Source organism: Opisthorchis viverrini (assembly GCF_000715545.1).
Source record: "Opisthorchis viverrini unplaced genomic scaffold opera_v5_52, whole genome shotgun sequence".
Classification (NCBI taxonomy): Eukaryota; Metazoa; Platyhelminthes; class Trematoda; order Opisthorchiida; family Opisthorchiidae; genus Opisthorchis; species Opisthorchis viverrini.
In genome coordinates this window covers 1,496,054-1,513,150 of record NW_008751708.1, presented here as the reverse complement: position 1 = coordinate 1,513,150, position 17,097 = coordinate 1,496,054, and the positions used below count along the sequence as shown (strand labels likewise).

General features: G+C 42.9%; 2 protein-coding genes across 2 annotated transcripts in view; one reads left to right on the top strand and one right to left on the bottom strand.

Moving 5' to 3' along the window:
* T265_13290 (hypothetical protein) overlaps window positions 1–16,540 on the top strand; it is a gene marked incomplete at both ends in the record, with an annotated part of 66,392 nt that extends 49,852 nt beyond the window's left edge. Inside the window, 7 exons of the mRNA XM_009168131.1 lie at window positions 2,170–2,454; window positions 7,598–8,062; window positions 8,666–8,848; window positions 12,574–12,993; window positions 13,905–14,014; window positions 14,126–14,273; window positions 16,508–16,540. Coding sequence (XP_009166395.1) covers window positions 2,170–2,454; window positions 7,598–8,062; window positions 8,666–8,848; window positions 12,574–12,993; window positions 13,905–14,014; window positions 14,126–14,273; window positions 16,508–16,540 — 1,644 coding nt within the window. The remainder of the gene's footprint in view (window positions 1–2,169; window positions 2,455–7,597; window positions 8,063–8,665; window positions 8,849–12,573; window positions 12,994–13,904; window positions 14,015–14,125; window positions 14,274–16,507) is intronic.
* Window positions 967–16,413, bottom strand: T265_03595 (hypothetical protein; the record flags this gene model as incomplete). Its single annotated transcript, XM_009168114.1, has 2 exons — window positions 967–1,028; window positions 16,281–16,413. 2 exons carry the CDS (start codon window positions 16,411–16,413, stop codon window positions 967–969), a joined length of 195 nt encoding a protein of 64 aa, XP_009166378.1.
* Window positions 16,541–17,097: the final 557 nt, after the last annotated feature.

Sequence of the window (17,097 nt, the reverse complement as noted above, 5' to 3'; positions counted from 1 at the left end):
CAATCGGAAAAGTTGTGTGCTCGGGAGTGTTTTAACACCCCGTTTTCCCCCATCTGCATGTTCATTTACAACGAAGACCTATTTTTTGGTTTCATCCACATGCTTGCTATCGATACTGCTGTCCATTACATCCCATCCCTTCCGGTGTTCTGCCTTTCTTCGGAGTCCATTCGAATGCTTAAAAATGATCAGTACTCTGAACGCTGATCTCACGAAAAATTCGCGATCGATGTGCTGCAAACGCTGCGGCATTCAGTCCACATGCTTCTATAGTTTCTACACACTTTGCCGCTCTTTCCCGGTCCTCCTAGTTTGTATCGGCCCAGCCTGTATTCCCTGCTCTTCCTAATTCACTTGCTAGGTTNGTTCGATATTTTCCGTCATTCCTAACCGTTCTACTCATGTTAAACCGATTGTGCAACTGGGCCTAAAGTGTGGGGCTTCTTTGGTTGCCTTCTTACTTTCTATTAGCCCTAACCTTAGTTAACCCTGAAACAATTTGCTGCTCCTAACTATCTCTCAGTTGTGGATCACATCTAGAGGAAAAATCATTCACCCGAATGTAACGCAATCTCTTACCGCCAATTTCCAAATTCTTCCCGTCGCCGAGATGTAGCACCCGCTTGGTTAGTTGTTTTTTATGGAAAATTTTCCCCGAAATCGCGTCACTTGTGTCCTGAACCGGTACGCANAACCGGCACGCATTTGCAAAAAGCAATTAATTGAATTAACGTAAATAACTAAAATTAAATAAATGAATAATAATATTAAATAAATAAAATGAACAAAATAAATAAATAAATAAATTAGATAATATCAATTAAATAATTAATTGACGAGCCGATAAAAATCACATTTAGTTAAGCTTTAACCAATCAAAATTGCGTGCCTGCACAGCATTATGGCTACTTGCTCGCTGTTGGGACGGGACCATCAGAATCAGTTTAACTTGTCACGTGACCAGATTTACATCTTTTGCATTTCACCGGGAGGTATCAACTGCCCGAACATTGCCTTTCGTGAGTAGCCTACAGTATACACAAAACTCAACGATATCCCTCATCACTCACAGTAGGAAACATGAGGCTAGTTCATTCCGTCATTCGAACTGATGGGCAAGCGTAACTGATTAATCCGGCGGTCGACTGATGATCATGGTTTGCTTACTGGACCATAACGGCATCCTGAGAGAATAAAATTTTATACCACAGGGCAGCCTTTATGACAAAAAGCCTTTCCATTTGAAACGAACAGGTACCAGATAATAATCCAACCTTGTCATGCAATGCTGAAACAATCCGTTAAACTCCTCGATTGAGACTGAGAATGAACCTTGAGTTGAGCGTCCAACCTAATGACAATTTGGTGGATAGCTGCAAGCGAAACAGCACTGGCTGGCTGTGATAGTGGAATTCCGGTATCCCTTACTGGATCTCACAACTGGGCCCTTGACAAACACGGGTGGTTACCGAAGCCATGAAAGGCTGCTTAATACACAAACCAGTTACATTTAGAGCAATCTTGGAGAGGTGAGTACTCATTGGTCAAATCCGTCCTGACTCGTATGCAATGTGAGAGCGTGTTTACTGGTCAGATCAGTCTACTCAGTCTCATCCCTAAATACCCTCCATAGATGTACGAATATATTTTCGTCGCGGACGCTAAATCTAAAAAGTATGGTAAGGTTCAGAGATGTTTGCTCATCGTGGTTCTCATAAGATTTCAATCACGACAAGTTTAGTCAGTAAGAATTTACTCACTCCGTAGGTATGTTTGTTTTTGAGGGGACAGCTGTACATCCTCATTTAGGTCGAAATCAGATTATTCGGCATCAAAAGAGTTGAGACCCTCCGGAGTTTCGCAAGATGCGGATGGCTGACGGTTCTCAGTATGAATAAAACAGCTGTACAGTGCTTCTTGGCTTTTCAGCATAGACTGGCTTCACTTAGAGGACGAAATTGATATTAAAACTTCCAGATTTCCTTACACTACCAACATACAGCTGATGGGCGAAGCGTCGATTTTTACTCACACAAAGATGACCTCATGTGACCCTGTTAAGTGGTATGTACAAGTCACCCGGGTCCCTATTTCCTTAACTCATCTCATGCCANGGAATCTTTATCTTTGTCATGACTACTTTTTACTTCAAACTTCCGCTTTCTTCAGGTGTACAATAGGGCATTGGAAGAAGTCAAGCAGTACGAGGGCTTCAGTGACTTTTGCAACACATTCACGCTGACGAAAGGAAAAAATGTTGAGGAAGATGAAGACAATTTTGCCGGTGAATTCAAGGGAACATTCCGTATCTACCCTTTACCAGAAGATCCCAATGAACCATTGCCTCTTCGTTATTTCGAAAAGCTGGCAGTTTCACCTGAGGTTGAGGAGTGTGTGGTTCGAATTTATATAATCAGAGCCATCGAGATTCAACCATCTGACGCTTCCGGTTTGGTGAGTATCTGTGGATTGTGATATGTGTCAATAAGTTTCCGTCACTCAGTGTGGTCCTCATTAGTCGTGCACACCATAAGAACTAGTATATAGCCGAATCTGATGATATGTTGCTGCTTGACAGATAGCGGTAGGGAAATTATGAGGGCATCTTTTCTTGTAAATGGATGTATATCCGTAATTTTTAAACAGATGGAGGTCACAGGAACTCAAACCTCGTTCGCCCGGGAAATTTGATATGGCTTTGTGAATCTTAACTCCTGGCTATGGGCAGATGAAATCAACCATACTGTTGGTTAGTGAAACGGGTCAAATGCTGGTATTGGTATCAGGTGAGGTTAAGCGCCCTTGATTAGCACTTTTCAATGAGTCAAGAGGCATTTCGCGGGTTTAGAAAAAGTGTTGCGTTTGGGTCAATTACTGGGTAGGGAACAACGTTAGGAGCAGAGTTTCGTGGCTGAACGTTTCTATCGCTTTGAGTGAGACAGTCCCTTCTGGGGATGAGAAGTCGAGGCTTAGGTCAATTAGTCGAACTATTGGTTGGTGTTTACACGATGGGTGTGTACTGACCGTCTTTTTTTAGTGATACAGGAGGGTTGTTTTCGTCCGAGCTTCACAGTACCCTTGATGAGACCCTTTGGGTTAGATGAATTTGGTAGAATAAAACATTAGAGCCTGAAATGCAACGGCTGGATTCTTTTATAGTTTCCAATACCGCAAGAGATTTTAAGGTCAAAAGGTTGTGCATCATTTGTGCTCTGCAGTACGTACTGTTACTCGTATGAGAATGTCCACTATGCGGATGACGTTGCGATCCCCAAGGCAAATTCCACATAAGTAGGCAGTTTGATTACCCTGAGTAATAGGGTCGTTGGGAAGTACCGGATGTCTGCTTGTGGTGTTGTCAGTTTTGAAAACTGGATGATAAATTCTGAAACAGCCATAGTTTGTGCGCGGTAGGACGCCTGAACGGGTGGTAAGATCACTCCGTTCCCTGAGTTTCCCCTTACCAGCAAGTGTCCGAGTGTCTTCACAATGGAAGATACTAGCTAGTTGCTCAAAATATTCACCATATCATTAGGCGTAGTCGCCTTAGAAATTTCGTAAGAACGTTTCATGTTATCTGGGCTTGCCGGGGAGTTTTCAGCTGTTTGTTTGATGTTCAAAAAATGAAGTGAAAATTAACCACCATATCATTAAGCGTAGTAGCCTTAGAAATTTCGTAAGAACGTTTCGTGTTATCTGGGCTTGCCGGGGAGTTTTCGGCTGTTCGCTTGATGTTCAAAAAATGAAGTGAAAATTAATCCGAATATTGCACAGATTCAATAAACCATAAACGAGAGGCTCAGCTGGGTTCCACGTGAGTGCCCTATCAAAAACAAAATAGCATGTAGATGAATGTATGAGCCTTAACCCGATTATGGCACATAATAGACCGGTGTACGATGAAACCCGATTCTTGACCCTAACATGAATTCGCGGAGATCTGAGAGAGCCCTCTGCACTCCCATTTTTACAGGGAAAGTATACACCCTCACAAAGAGAACTACGGAAATGCAACAGGTTACTTGGTAGTTTTGTTTGCAAGATCTCACAAGTAGCACCACTATAAAACTACGAAATATATTGTGTATGTGGGAGCTGATTCATTATCTGTTTCTTTAAGCAACCGATAACAGTTATTTGCTACCCATGTTGCCACTAGTTGTTCCCATTGTGCACACTCTATTCATTTGGGCGTACAGGATCTGTTTGAATTTGGGGTCAACTATTCACAACCATAGTTTGGTTCCCGATAGTTATCCCACGTTTATTTGCCACTAGACGAATCGCAACTTGAAAAATTCGCAACGTACTGCTTGATTCTACGTTCATATGAATGCACACTCACCGTAAGGAGGGACTTGATGAAGTCCCTCCTATTTGATTCACTATTGAAATTCCCTAGCGCAGCTTGCAGTTCCATCGAGTTTCCTTTGCAACAACAACCAGCAAATGCTTCTTGGTTTTTAGGTTTACATTTTATAGAAAGGCTGCAGGCAGCTCAGTCCTTGTTTTCGTTCTGCTTGGGGCTTATCAGATAGACCCTGAAAGCTCTGAAGTCAGCACACAAACCGAACTAAAATGAGAAACCAGAGGGGGAATCAAGTGGGTAGTTCCGCCGTGGAAAGTTGACGGGGTTCGTGCACCCCATATTGTGTTGAAGAGTATCAATGATGTACCAAGTACGAGGCAATTCATCAAGCCTCCAGTTACGGTATTTCTGAGCTCAAAAGTCTACTTGCCACCAATCTGACTTTGAAGTTATGGATTAATTTTGTTCAATCTTTATATAAAGCTACTACAATCTTACCATACCTTACGGCTTGCCATAGTACGTCTATAATAGTTCACTAAACTGGTGGTTTCCTGATAATCCAATTGACAAAAAAAGTTACAAATGTTCCCTTCTAAAGGAGTTACCCATAGGTTTGTTAGTCCATGAAGTATCGCTGAAACGAGCTTCCACGATCCTGACTTCCTCTAACTGGTTCATCATTACTGTTTTCAGCTGGCAACACTGAGTTCAGATTTGTTTGATAATTTTGACAGTTTACAGGACGCATTCAAACAGGAAACCTCGTCGACTGTCACTACAATGTGCAACTGTCATACGTTGTCTTAAATTTCGTGTGTGTCTAACACTTTTTCGTAACTCAGTCCATCACAGATACTTCGCTGATGGTGTAACGGGGATATCACGTCCAAGGTATCCCAGCTGATCTGTTTGATAGCCAACCCGGTCATGACAAACATCTGACCAGCGTTCAGGACAACCGAATTACGGAACAAGGCTCTAGTATCCACTAGGCGCCTTTTGTTTTCCTCAAACAAAAAGAGAATGGAAACACGGTTCGAAACTTTCGACAAAATTTCTGACACACTACTACTTTGACCATTCCCAGGGGACTTCAATTTGTTCTTGTGACAACACGGAAGGGAATAACTTGAATAGCTTGAATGATAGTTCACTTACATGCTAGTTTTTACACCACCTTCTGATGGTATCTGATGCAATTTTTCGCTTCGACCAGTGTGGACTTTCGAAATACTCAACCAGCTGGACACTCCAGCCGAGATATATAAAATGCACACTTACATAATTCTCATTTGAACAATCGTCCTCCCTATCATGGCACAATCTTTCCGGTGAGTGCAGAACAAAGGGGAGAAAAATTGGTGCCGTAGCACGGATAGCCTGAGTACTGGTCATCCAACTTTGTCTAGTGCAATGCAATAGAGCAGTTTTTTGTGCTTTTACCAGTCCTGAAGTAAAACCGTCTTGTGAGCGAGGTGTATACCCAGGAAAGTCATAATTTTCAAGCTCCATCAAATGCTGAGTTATCCAGCGTTGCTTCTTCTCACTTCCTAGTTTTAGTTCTTTTAGTCCATACTAGAAACGGGAAATTAGAGGCTTTCTTGACGGACCATCTAACAAATCAAATTAGGCCAGACAAGAGGAAACAAATGGTGTCTGGGGGGCTATTGCGATAGCAACGTTAGAGATATTGATAGCATTTCATACGATTACCAGTCGGTTGAATCTGGATTCATTCTGTCGTTTTCGGTTTTCTCGACGTGAATTACAACAGGAAAGATTGTGCGGCGTCTAGATATTCTCTTCGAAGTTGGTTTTTTCCTTGCTGAGGTTCATCGGTCGAACGGTATCGTACTATGGGTGGTTTCCTGCTCATTCACCCCATCGCTGTTCAGGTTACTCACGCACATGTATTAAATTATGACCATTCAAGAAGATATATTTTGTAATCCAGCAAGTTAGGCCAAAAATGGTAGCTGAGCTTCTTAAGGGGGGAATGACTGAACTTTATTGAGGAATCTCCCGAAATTAGCATGGGTCGCGCAGCGTGCGGGTGAGTTGTTTAATGAGGATTTTTCGCCTGTTGGTTTGTAGGCTTACAGAGGTGATGTCTTTTGGCTTGTTGGGTGGGCTCTACCTAGCCTTGTTGTGTAAGGTTTGAACAACAATTTGGAATATTTGCCTGTAAAATATCTTTTACTTTGTTTAGCACAAGTTTTGAAATCAATTGGAGAACTTATTACTACAAAATAGTCAGGTAATTGCTCCGCATGGACGATCTGTCAGATATCAAGCAGTTTTTATATGCGATATTTATAAAGTTGGGCATGATGATACTAAATTTCTTTTCCAGGAGTGACCGGTTTTGTTCAGCTGATGTTTGGTACCTCAGGCGGGCTGACATTCACCTTACCATCCCAGGTTTCGTGGCCAAAGCAACAATCCATCACTTTACCCTGAAGTCACAGTCCCTTTGTTTGTTGCACTTGAATTCAACATCTGTTGTCTACTAAAGAGCACTCATGACATTTCGCTTCTTTTTTCGTCTTGTAGGCGGATCCGTATGTGGAAATCAAGCTGGGTGAAAAGAAAATGAACTCAAAGGACAAATACGTCCCCAACACGCTGAATCCAGAATTTGGCTGGTAGGCTGACAGTTTATCGGGGATTTCTCTACCTTATGAATAGTGTTTCGTTGTTCAGTCGCGGGCTCTTCAAACTGACAAACGTGGCATGATTGTACCTAGATTGCATCTTTTGAATCAGTTACTTGAAATAATCTCCTCCAGGAAGGGCGCTGCATGGTGGGGGTCCTCGATTCTTGGGCTACTATATTTGTAGAGAAGTATACCATGATGTCTTCTACATTTCATGAACTCATTTCTTGAACCTATCTTTGATCTTCCAACAAAATAATTGCATCTTAACCGATACTTTAAAACCTTTAGTGCTATTGGGTCTCGTTCGTATAACCTGCCTAGATCTTTAAAACTTCTCGAGTGAACTGGTAGGGTAACTTCAAGTTTGAGCTATTGCACCTACTTATTTTACCAAGTAGTTTAGTGGTGTTTGGAAAGCTCAACAATAGAACTGAATTTACAGTACGACTGACTATGTAGAGGAGTTGAGTAGTTATTTTGAAACATCACTGGCGCTCCAGCTTTGCGCTACAATCGATCGAAACACTACCAATCAGCTGCTCGAACCTGCGCATTGGATAAATATCCCTATCAATCTAAAACAGTCGACATTTCATCCTATTCCTCCTTTTTCAGTCTGTTTCAGATGAAGTGCTTACTACCAGTTGAAAAAGACCTACTCATTCAGATCAAGGATTATGATCTTTTTGGCACGGATGACATAATCGGGGAAACGTATATCGATCTGGAAAATCGGCGCCTATCCAAGTACAGAGCCACATGTGGATTGCCACAAACCTATTGCACATCAGGACCTACTCAGTGGCGTGATTCACAGACTCCAACAGCTATATTGGCAAACTTTTGTGATCACCACTGTCTCCCACCGCCGCAGTACGAAGAGCCGAGTGAGGCGACGCCCAGCTTAAGGTGTCGCGTTGGTCAGAAAAATTTCATGCTTGAGCACTTTGAGCGTGGAACACAGAGCAACCCACACTTAGGTGAACCGAAAGAGAGGCTGGCACTACACATTCTGAATCACCTACCACTAGTCAAAGAGCACGTTGAAACACGTTTACTGTATAGTCCACTGCAGCCCAATATTGAGCAGGTAAGATACTACATTACACCAATCTCGACGCGTGGTTGACTGTGAATAGGGCATGATGCCAGTGCAGTTGTTCCTCTGGTCTGCCTTTATCATGAAGCGAGACGGCATCACCTGAGGGTAGAGATTTTCCGACTACAGGCACGATGAACAATAGTCACACGGTTTTGACTGAACTAAAGGGTATTATAAGGCCCCACTTTGTAAGGTATATATATATGTAAGCATGGAAATTGGAGTCGAAGAATTTAAGACAAATATCAAGGCTTGTAGGGTTTTACAAAATTCCCCGTGGTCCAAGATCCAGTGACTGAAGCTCACTCTTTTGGTTAGAACCAAAGTAAAGAATAGATGACCCGGTTCTCGCATCATTCATAGAGGGACCAATCATGGAGACGGTGCAGCAAAGCGTCTATGGTCTATTAACGGTCTGTGTGTATAGACTGTTTTGTGGAACCTTTCTTAAGCTGACCTCACTGCAACTACACGGAAATACGGGATTTGTGAAAAGTAGTTATTTTAGTGGTGTTTCCTCCGTTATCCAGAAAACTTTGCTGTATAAATACTGAAGAAACATTCCGTTGATATGAACTTTGATGTTTCCAGGGTAAACTCCAAATGTGGGTCGATTTGTTCCCGGTGAATTTGGGGGAGCCTGGACCGGCTGTGGACGTGTCACCTCGACGACCGAATGAGTATGAGCTAAGAGTTATTGTCTGGAATACGGAGGAAGTGATTTTGCAAGAAACTTCAGTAACCGGTGAGAAGATGTCCGACATTTACGTCAAAGTAAGTGGGCTTCGGGCTGAAATCGGTAGATTTCGCTGGAAAGCTCGTTTTTTCGGTTTCCAGCCTCGGAGTACCTTCTAATACGACCAAGTGTTTCAGCTGATGCATGCTGTAAGGCCTCCGCGAATCCATCTGAATCACTATCAAAGTGATCCCTCACATCAAACTAACTTATTAGTTGTTGATCAGGTGGCTATTGATCTGTTCGCCGAGCTTGACAATTGGCTTGCAAACGTTTCGTCACCATACGAGGAGACATCATCAACTGCACACTGATGATGTCTCTTCGTATGATGACGAAACGTTTGCAAGCCAATCGCCGAGCTCGGTGAACAGATCAACAGCCACCTGATCAGCAACCAATAAACTCACCCGAGCTACCAATATTCCAACACATTACCAAACTAAATTATTGATTTATACAGCGATCATCTTGACAGACATCTACACAAGACAACTATTCGTCTAAGACAGGACCTCCGATCTTCGCAGGGTAGACTATTATTGCTATGTGACCAGTGCAGTTGGTTTTCCTTTGGTATTCTTTAGGGACATTGGAACCTACTGAGAATCATGTAAACCTAAACCTAAAGTAAGCATTCAGATTACTTACGAAGCCCGTGCAGCCTTTTGTGAGTGTGCTCGTAATAAGCGACCCCGAGCAACAACCATCGACTCGTTGTATCCCTACCCTCGGATGACCTTTGACGCAGGTTGACTACTGAGAGATAAATAAGACTGTGAACCACGGAATGGGAGTGCTGAATATCTGGAATATCCACTCAAGACAAAATAGTAAATTGCATATCCACCCTCATAAAAGCCTTCAAAAACGGTTCGGAATCTCACTAACTCTGTGTGGACAGCCTGTGATGCGGCTCATACTTGTCCCCCCCCCCCCTACAGGAGGAGAGACATCCCTATTATTGATACATTCTGGATGGTTTCACGAAGAGATCATAGCGTATTTTAAAACACGAGTAAAGATTACTCAATGCNCCCCCATACAGGAGGAGAGACATCCCTATTATTGATACATTCTGGATGGTTTCACGAAGAGATCATAGCGTATTTTAAAACACGAGTAAAGATTATTCAATGCAGTTGGCTGATCAGACCAGACTCGTCTCCAGTTACGGGGTTGTTTGTCTAAAGTTCAACCTGTTTTACGATGAACAGTCTGTCTGTTGCTACACGACATGTATACCATCAACTTTTGCAAGAGTCTATTTATGCGAATCTAGTGAGTCATCGTACTGAGCTAATGGGACTCCGGGTTAATTGAGTGAATTTGCGGAGTGCACCCAGGTTAATGAAAGCTTGCATCACCTAGAATCTCGGAACTACGAAGCAAATCAATAAACATTGAGGAATATTTGGTTCATAAATCAGTAAGTTGAAGTGACTTCCCGTTATCTCATAGGAATTCTGGCTCTTTAGGTGCAGCCGTGTGTCATCTGAATGTATCGATTGCTCACTGAGTGTTTGTTCTTTGAAAAAAAAACTCAAGATTCTACATTACTGATACGAAGTTTGTCAACGGCAGACTCAAGTAAATCTCAGTAGAATCTTTCTTCCGCTATATTCCTCAAGTATGGTTTTCAGCGACTTAGCCAACCTGATGGGCTTCCGAAAGGATGAACCTTATCGTGGACTGTGCTGACGTCCTCGTTGGATCTTTTCCAGATAAGCACCGCCAACAAATTAATCCCCGCCACACAAAAAAATATTTAAAAAAAGAGGATATGAAACTTGTAGTTTTGGTTTTTACTGAAGAGTGTGAAATTGGGACGTGTCATTAATAACTTGCATCAGAATGTTCGTTTTTCGGTACCTTTGCCTCCAAACGAACTCACACAAGTAGCTGTCCACTAAAGATCGCTGGGTGCCGCATTGGCTTTTATTCTGCACCTTGTAGACGTGCCAAAGAGATTCGATGGTTTGTGTGTGAGCTCCAGTCTTTGGATCCACAAAGTTCTCGGTATGATTAACCGTTTCAGGAGTATAATTCATGTCAATCCTTGGTATGATGCTCACATATCGGAGATGATGATTGATCAGGAAGCGATGCAGCAATAAATGAATGAAACTAGTCCTAAACTCCATCCCAGACCGCTTCAGCCAAGTTCCTTTTCGAAGACCGATTTCTTGCCTATACTGTCGGGGCTTTACACCTCCACCTGTCAGAAACAGTTGAAAGTGTCATTTGGTTGCCATTGTTGCATAAACGTTGCTGATGGATCACTCAATGGCTTTGAAAAAAACGTATTACTGTCTCCTTGTCATGAACGAGAGTTGAAAGCGTCAGAAAGTTCATTTGCATAAAATGAATCTAGATGCGAATAAGGAATTGTTTTCACTAAAAATAGATCAAGATTGTGTGCGTATATTAAATTGGAGCTGGAAAAAGGGGGCGGGGCTTAACTTTTCGCACATGCACTTCTTGCATTAGTGGCAGAGCTTATCTGAAAAACGAACCAAATAGGTAGTGTCGTGTCAAGAAAGCGTACTTTGACACATTGAATGTTGTTCCTTTGTAAAGCATCATCAGTTGGTTGAACCAAGATACATTCGACTATTTTGTAGGCACCAACCCAGTTTGCGAACAAATCTTGACCCGTAAGTAGGAAGGGGGGTTGAGGGAAATTTGGGGATTAGGCCTAACTGACGAGCCCTAAAAAGGATAAAACCGGTAGTTGACTGCGTAGGAGATTTCGTCGACCGAAGTGTCATATCAAGATGATTTGGGCCCACTTGGGGTAACCGGTAAGACAATTTTATAACAATTTTATAATTTCCCCTCGTTCATTTTTATTGTGGTCTTAATCTAGCGAAGAAGCTGCTGTTCCGAAGTACTGAACCGAATAATTATTGTTGATTAGCCTGATATGGTGTGGAGAGGTAAAATAGAGCGGCTGTCTCTGCGAGAATGAGTGGTCTTCCATAAATAGGTAGGAGGCAGTCAGCCTTATTTCGTTGTACGTCCCGAGTGATTTGGACTTATCAGCTGACCTCGGCGGTTCTTTCTTAACAGATCCCACGATTAATCAAAACACCACGTAGTCAATTGCATGCATGTAACAAGACTTGAAGTGTTTTCCACCTTTTGAAACACAGTCTGGACGCCGGTTGACTGCTTGCTGATAAGGATGCCTCGAACTCCACTTTTGCATCCCCTTACAGAGATCGATCAAACTAAGAACAGAAGCGTTGCTGCTCAGATCTAGTGGAGTTCCTAAGGGAAAGGTTGTGTGGGCGGACTGGTCGCTTTTCAACTGAAAGCATTGCAAATCAGCCTCGACGTGCATAAAGCCCCATCTTAATTTAATTCCCATGTGCGCAACTCATGACGGAATCTGTTGGATCAAACTCGCATTGGTATGACGCATCCAGGAGTGCAACATAACGGTTCCTTGTGCAGTTCATGGCTTGAATTCGGGAGACCCTTTAGGTTAACGTATAATTTTTTACTGAAACCATTGGCTACAACCTAAATATAGCAGACATTGCTAAATGGCATCTACAATTCAGACACCAGAGTTGGCAAATTAAACGACATAAGGAGCTTAAGCTTCCATCTGTGAAGCGCTGATTGTTTACCCCATTACTACTGATGATCGAAATTCTTGGAACACACAGGCATTGGGGACCCGGTTCCAGTTAATAGGCACAATAATCAACAATTCGAATATTCTAGTTACCTGAACGACCCTTCAACTTTTTAGGGATGGCTGGCCGGAGTAGATGAGCGTCAAATGACCGACGTCCACTATCGATCGCTAGATGGAGAGGGGAACTTCAACTGGCGATTCGTCTTCCCCTTCTTCTACCTCCCTGCGGAGAATACAGTAGTGATAAAACGAAAAGAGCATTTTTGGTCGTTGGACACAACTGAGCGACGTGTTCGGCCGAGTCTAATCATGCAGGTTTGGGATAATGACCTGTTCTCAGCCGACGATTTCCTTGGGACTCTCGAATTGAATTTGGCGAATATGCCAGCACCGGCTAAGTCCGCGAGGAAGTGTTCGTTGAACATGCTTCAAACAGTCAACAGAGATGTCAAGACAATGAATCTGTTCGATTGTCGTAGAGCAAAAGGTTATTGGCCGTTCATGAACGACGAATCTGGTGAACAGCAGATAACCGTAAGTTGGTCATATGTTAGTTAAGATATGTTGTACATTGCAAAACAAATGTGTGAAAACGGTGGACTTTACCTTCCCGTAGGGCTCGAAAACAAATAATCTGGTGGCATTAATCGCATGATTATTGCAGCTGTCAGTCACAGTAAGGCAAGGATAGAAAAAATAGCCAGAATATGGTGGTTTAGCACCCCTCTATGTAAACACTTCAGTACTATACGACCCAGTCAGTCGCATAGTTTTCCAATTTATACAGATATCCAAAATATTAATCAGAATTAGATAAGTTACACCGAGCTAATATTCAATAGTTCTAGCCTCGAAAAGCTGCGTTTATGCATGTAAGAGAGGAATAGTTATCCGCCAAACAGTTACGTGGTTTTAGCACATGGCCGAAACAATCGTCTTTAAATTCACCGCCCATATGACGGCCCGAACAAGGATGCAGCCACATGCTCCCTTGCTCTGTTAGACGACATCCTCGTACGACAGTCTGGTTCGGTAGGTCGACAGACGCTTTGGACTTTGTGGGTAACATTTTTTATGTACTTGTGAGTAGTTACGTACCTGGGTTTGAGGATGCCAGGCAATGGTTGTACTCACATCGAACGTTGTGGACCATCTTATCCCTCAACTAGAGTTACTTCCTTTAGCCATTAGAAACAAAGCTGACAAGTATGATCGGGCAGTATTGCTGTTTGCCCATAGCGGAAACCAGGATATTGATGTGCAGACAAATATCCATGATGGGTCAGGCAACAAAAGACACATTCGATAAACTCCATGCTGTGGAACGACCACCAGAATTTCGATTCTCTTGCTATTTGGGTTTTGAGAGAGAATCTGTTATTCAATAATCTCACCCACCTGTCTCAGTCAACGGAAAGAGTTCACCTTTTGAAATCTTATTTCAGGGCAAAATAGAGATGGAATTGGAATTGTTGACCAAAGCTGAGGCGATAGCAAGACCGGCTGGAATTGCCAGAGACGAACCGAACGAAAATCCTCATCTTGAGCCCCCAAAGTGAGTTGAAATAGATAGTTTTCATTTTCGAGATTAGGTAGACGCTCCAGCATTCGTGTTAACTGAACAAATCTCTGTTCTACTCCCCCCCCCACACACACACCCTCACAGACGACCTGAGACATCGTTCTTTTGGTTGACTTCTCCGTGGAAGACATTCAAGTATATTGTCTGGAAACGATTCCGATGGCTCATCCTGGGTATACTGATAGCCATTCTACTAGGCCTATTGATTGTCCTATTTGTTTACGCTATGCCGGTGAGTTTACGTTCTCCACTTACTAACTAGATATCCAAAAAAGCGATTTTTTTTACTGTGGTCAACAACAACAACAAGCCTTGGTAAGAGAAAAAATTCGTGTGGAATGTCTGACTACGCTTTTCACTTGGATCATGAATAGCGAGCGTACTAGTGTTTTCACAGCTTGTAGTGTTGCACAGTTACAACAAAAAAGTAATAGACCTGAAGTGATAGAAAGCCGTCCAAAATTTGTGAACATTCCAACAAGTTGGACGAACAATAGCGTGATAACTTGCATTCCCAACAAGGTAGCTAGCTTATTATCTGAGAGTTCGTTCTGGTGATTGAATGGATTCGAGGACTCAAAACCTTGTTCGACTTCAGTGTTAGCACTACCGTATGGCCACAACTTTCTGCTAGTTATCTTTAGGGGCTCAAGTTGGAAAAAACGAACAGTGCACGGTGAGGGAATTTAGTGCCGGTTCACCATACTCATTCTGATGTGCTTATATCTCCATTGAAAACCGGAAGTACGAATGTCGCCGACATCGGTTAGTCACCTTATCCATATCCAGCTAGATGCAGAGGGGTCACGGAGACCGTCTTAGAAGGTGAATTGCACAACTAGTAACCAAACTTTTCGTAATCCCTTTAGCGCCCTCCTACTAAGTCACAAGTTGTCTGACTAAGCGAGTGACTGATTAGGACATATTTCTACGGGAATTTGAGATTGATATAATCTCTCCGTCACTCGCAACCCAGACCTCCCGAACATCCTACGTGCAACAGACATCAAAGACCTTTCATAGGTAACTCGGTTAGTGAAATTCTGTTTTGAGAATTGTTATTTACTTTGTGCTTGTGTGATTGGTCACGGCTTTCGTGCCCTCGGAAACGGCGTACATGGCCAATTCACCAGCAAGGAGTAGACGGACAGCAGTCTAGATTTCTCTGCTGGTGATGATCGAGCTCTTGTTGTAGTGAGCGAGACGACTGGACTCAGCGGCAATGCGCTCAAAGATGTCGTTGACGAAGTTCATGTGGTGTCGGGGTGCAACTGACGGGGGACTTTGTATATATAGATGGTATCGTTCTCCTTCACTTCTTCGTGTCAACTTTTGGGAGGACATGTAATGCGGCCAAATCATCTTCAGCACTGGCTGTCTAATCAGACATGTGAAAGACAAACTTTCTTGTCGGATCAACTCTGTGTTTACCAGTTGTTCTGGAAACGGGTATGTCAGTCAAACAGCGAGTTAACCTAGACAGTTGTCTGAGCACATTCCGGCTCGTTTTCCCAAGGAACAATGACCTGCCGGTAACAGTTCAATTTCGCTCCAGGATGTTATGTCAACGTTGCAACGGTTTTAAACCTATTTATGAAGCTCCATAAAGGCTGTAGAAAGCATTTAGATGTATCACTGTGCCATCGGCATGGTATTTACAGATTTCGAGTTTGTACTGAGAAGCAATAAAGATACTGGCGCCCATGTGGTAGACAATAGCATCTTAACTAGATGTGGTTCTCAGACGATACGTTAGTTCTGACGAGCACCTTGTCCCCTGACTTATGTCTAAATCAGAACAAATACTGAAAATGTTACTTCAAATCTATTCATGTTGCTTCTAATCGAAGTGAAGATGCGAATACATAACTTTCAGTTTTGAGTGAGTCTTTCAGTGTGGCCGGTTAGGTCAGTAAAATATATTGTTATATACACCATAATATCTAACCTGTTAAGTCACACTCATCATCATCATCGACAGCATGACATCAGTGTTCAACACCGATGCTTCACTACCATACAACCATGAGTATCATGGTCGTACGAGGGCTGGGATACTGCCAGGGCGCCCATACCTAGACAGGAGGACGATTAGGGTCCTCAACCAAAGCCTTTGGCTAAAAAGCCTAGTCGTAAGGGAGCATTGTTTGGCGGGAAATGCGATTGCATTATCATGTTCCAACCCCCAAACTGGAGGGCCAGAAAACTGTGCTCGTCAGACCTCTAACCACTGACCAACCTGGTGTGAGAGGCTCTGAGTGTCGCGGGACACTCCCCAGTGCCAGCTCGTGACGGTAAGTCACAGTGGACTGCTTCCGCAAGTGATAATTGAGTTTCAGAGCCTTGTCTGTCTGCACATACGTCTCGATCATTTTTCTGAACTGTATTTTGATGTGTAATGAAAAATGACAACCACCATTGGATGAATCCGTCATAAACATTTCCATACCCTTCTTCCAATTCCAGGGCCTGTTAGCACGAAAAATTATCAACGTCTAGCCCGACGAAAGAAATCACATGCCTTATCCGATACCCTCCAGTCAATCGCGTGTGTTGATCAAGTGTCGGTGGCTGCTTACTCCACCCAATCGCCATGAAAACGCGTTTCTCAATACTGACCGCCACTAAACGGCTTGGCGCGCTTAGCGTCAGTACTATCATTTCAGTCATCATATCAGCATCACCTTTGGACCTCACAGGAACAGATTTCGTCTTTCATTACCTTTCTAAACTATCTTTGGTGTTCGGACTAGGTAAAGCAATTGGTAAATGAGTGTTACAGACCAAGTGTTGTTGAAAGAGATATTTTTGGTTGAATGTATATCACTGGTAAACCGTTGACATAATCCAGACTGACACGGTGAGCATAAAGTTATTCGTTGTAAGGAGGCTTTTGGATTACTTTTTCTACAGATGGTACCTAGAGTGAACGTGTTAGAACTGCGTCGCTCCATAAAGGGAACAATTACGAACCGAACTAGGGTTCACGGATAGATCAGAAACACATTTCGTACGGAAAGTACAAGAGCACCACCACAGTGTTACTCTGTGCAGAT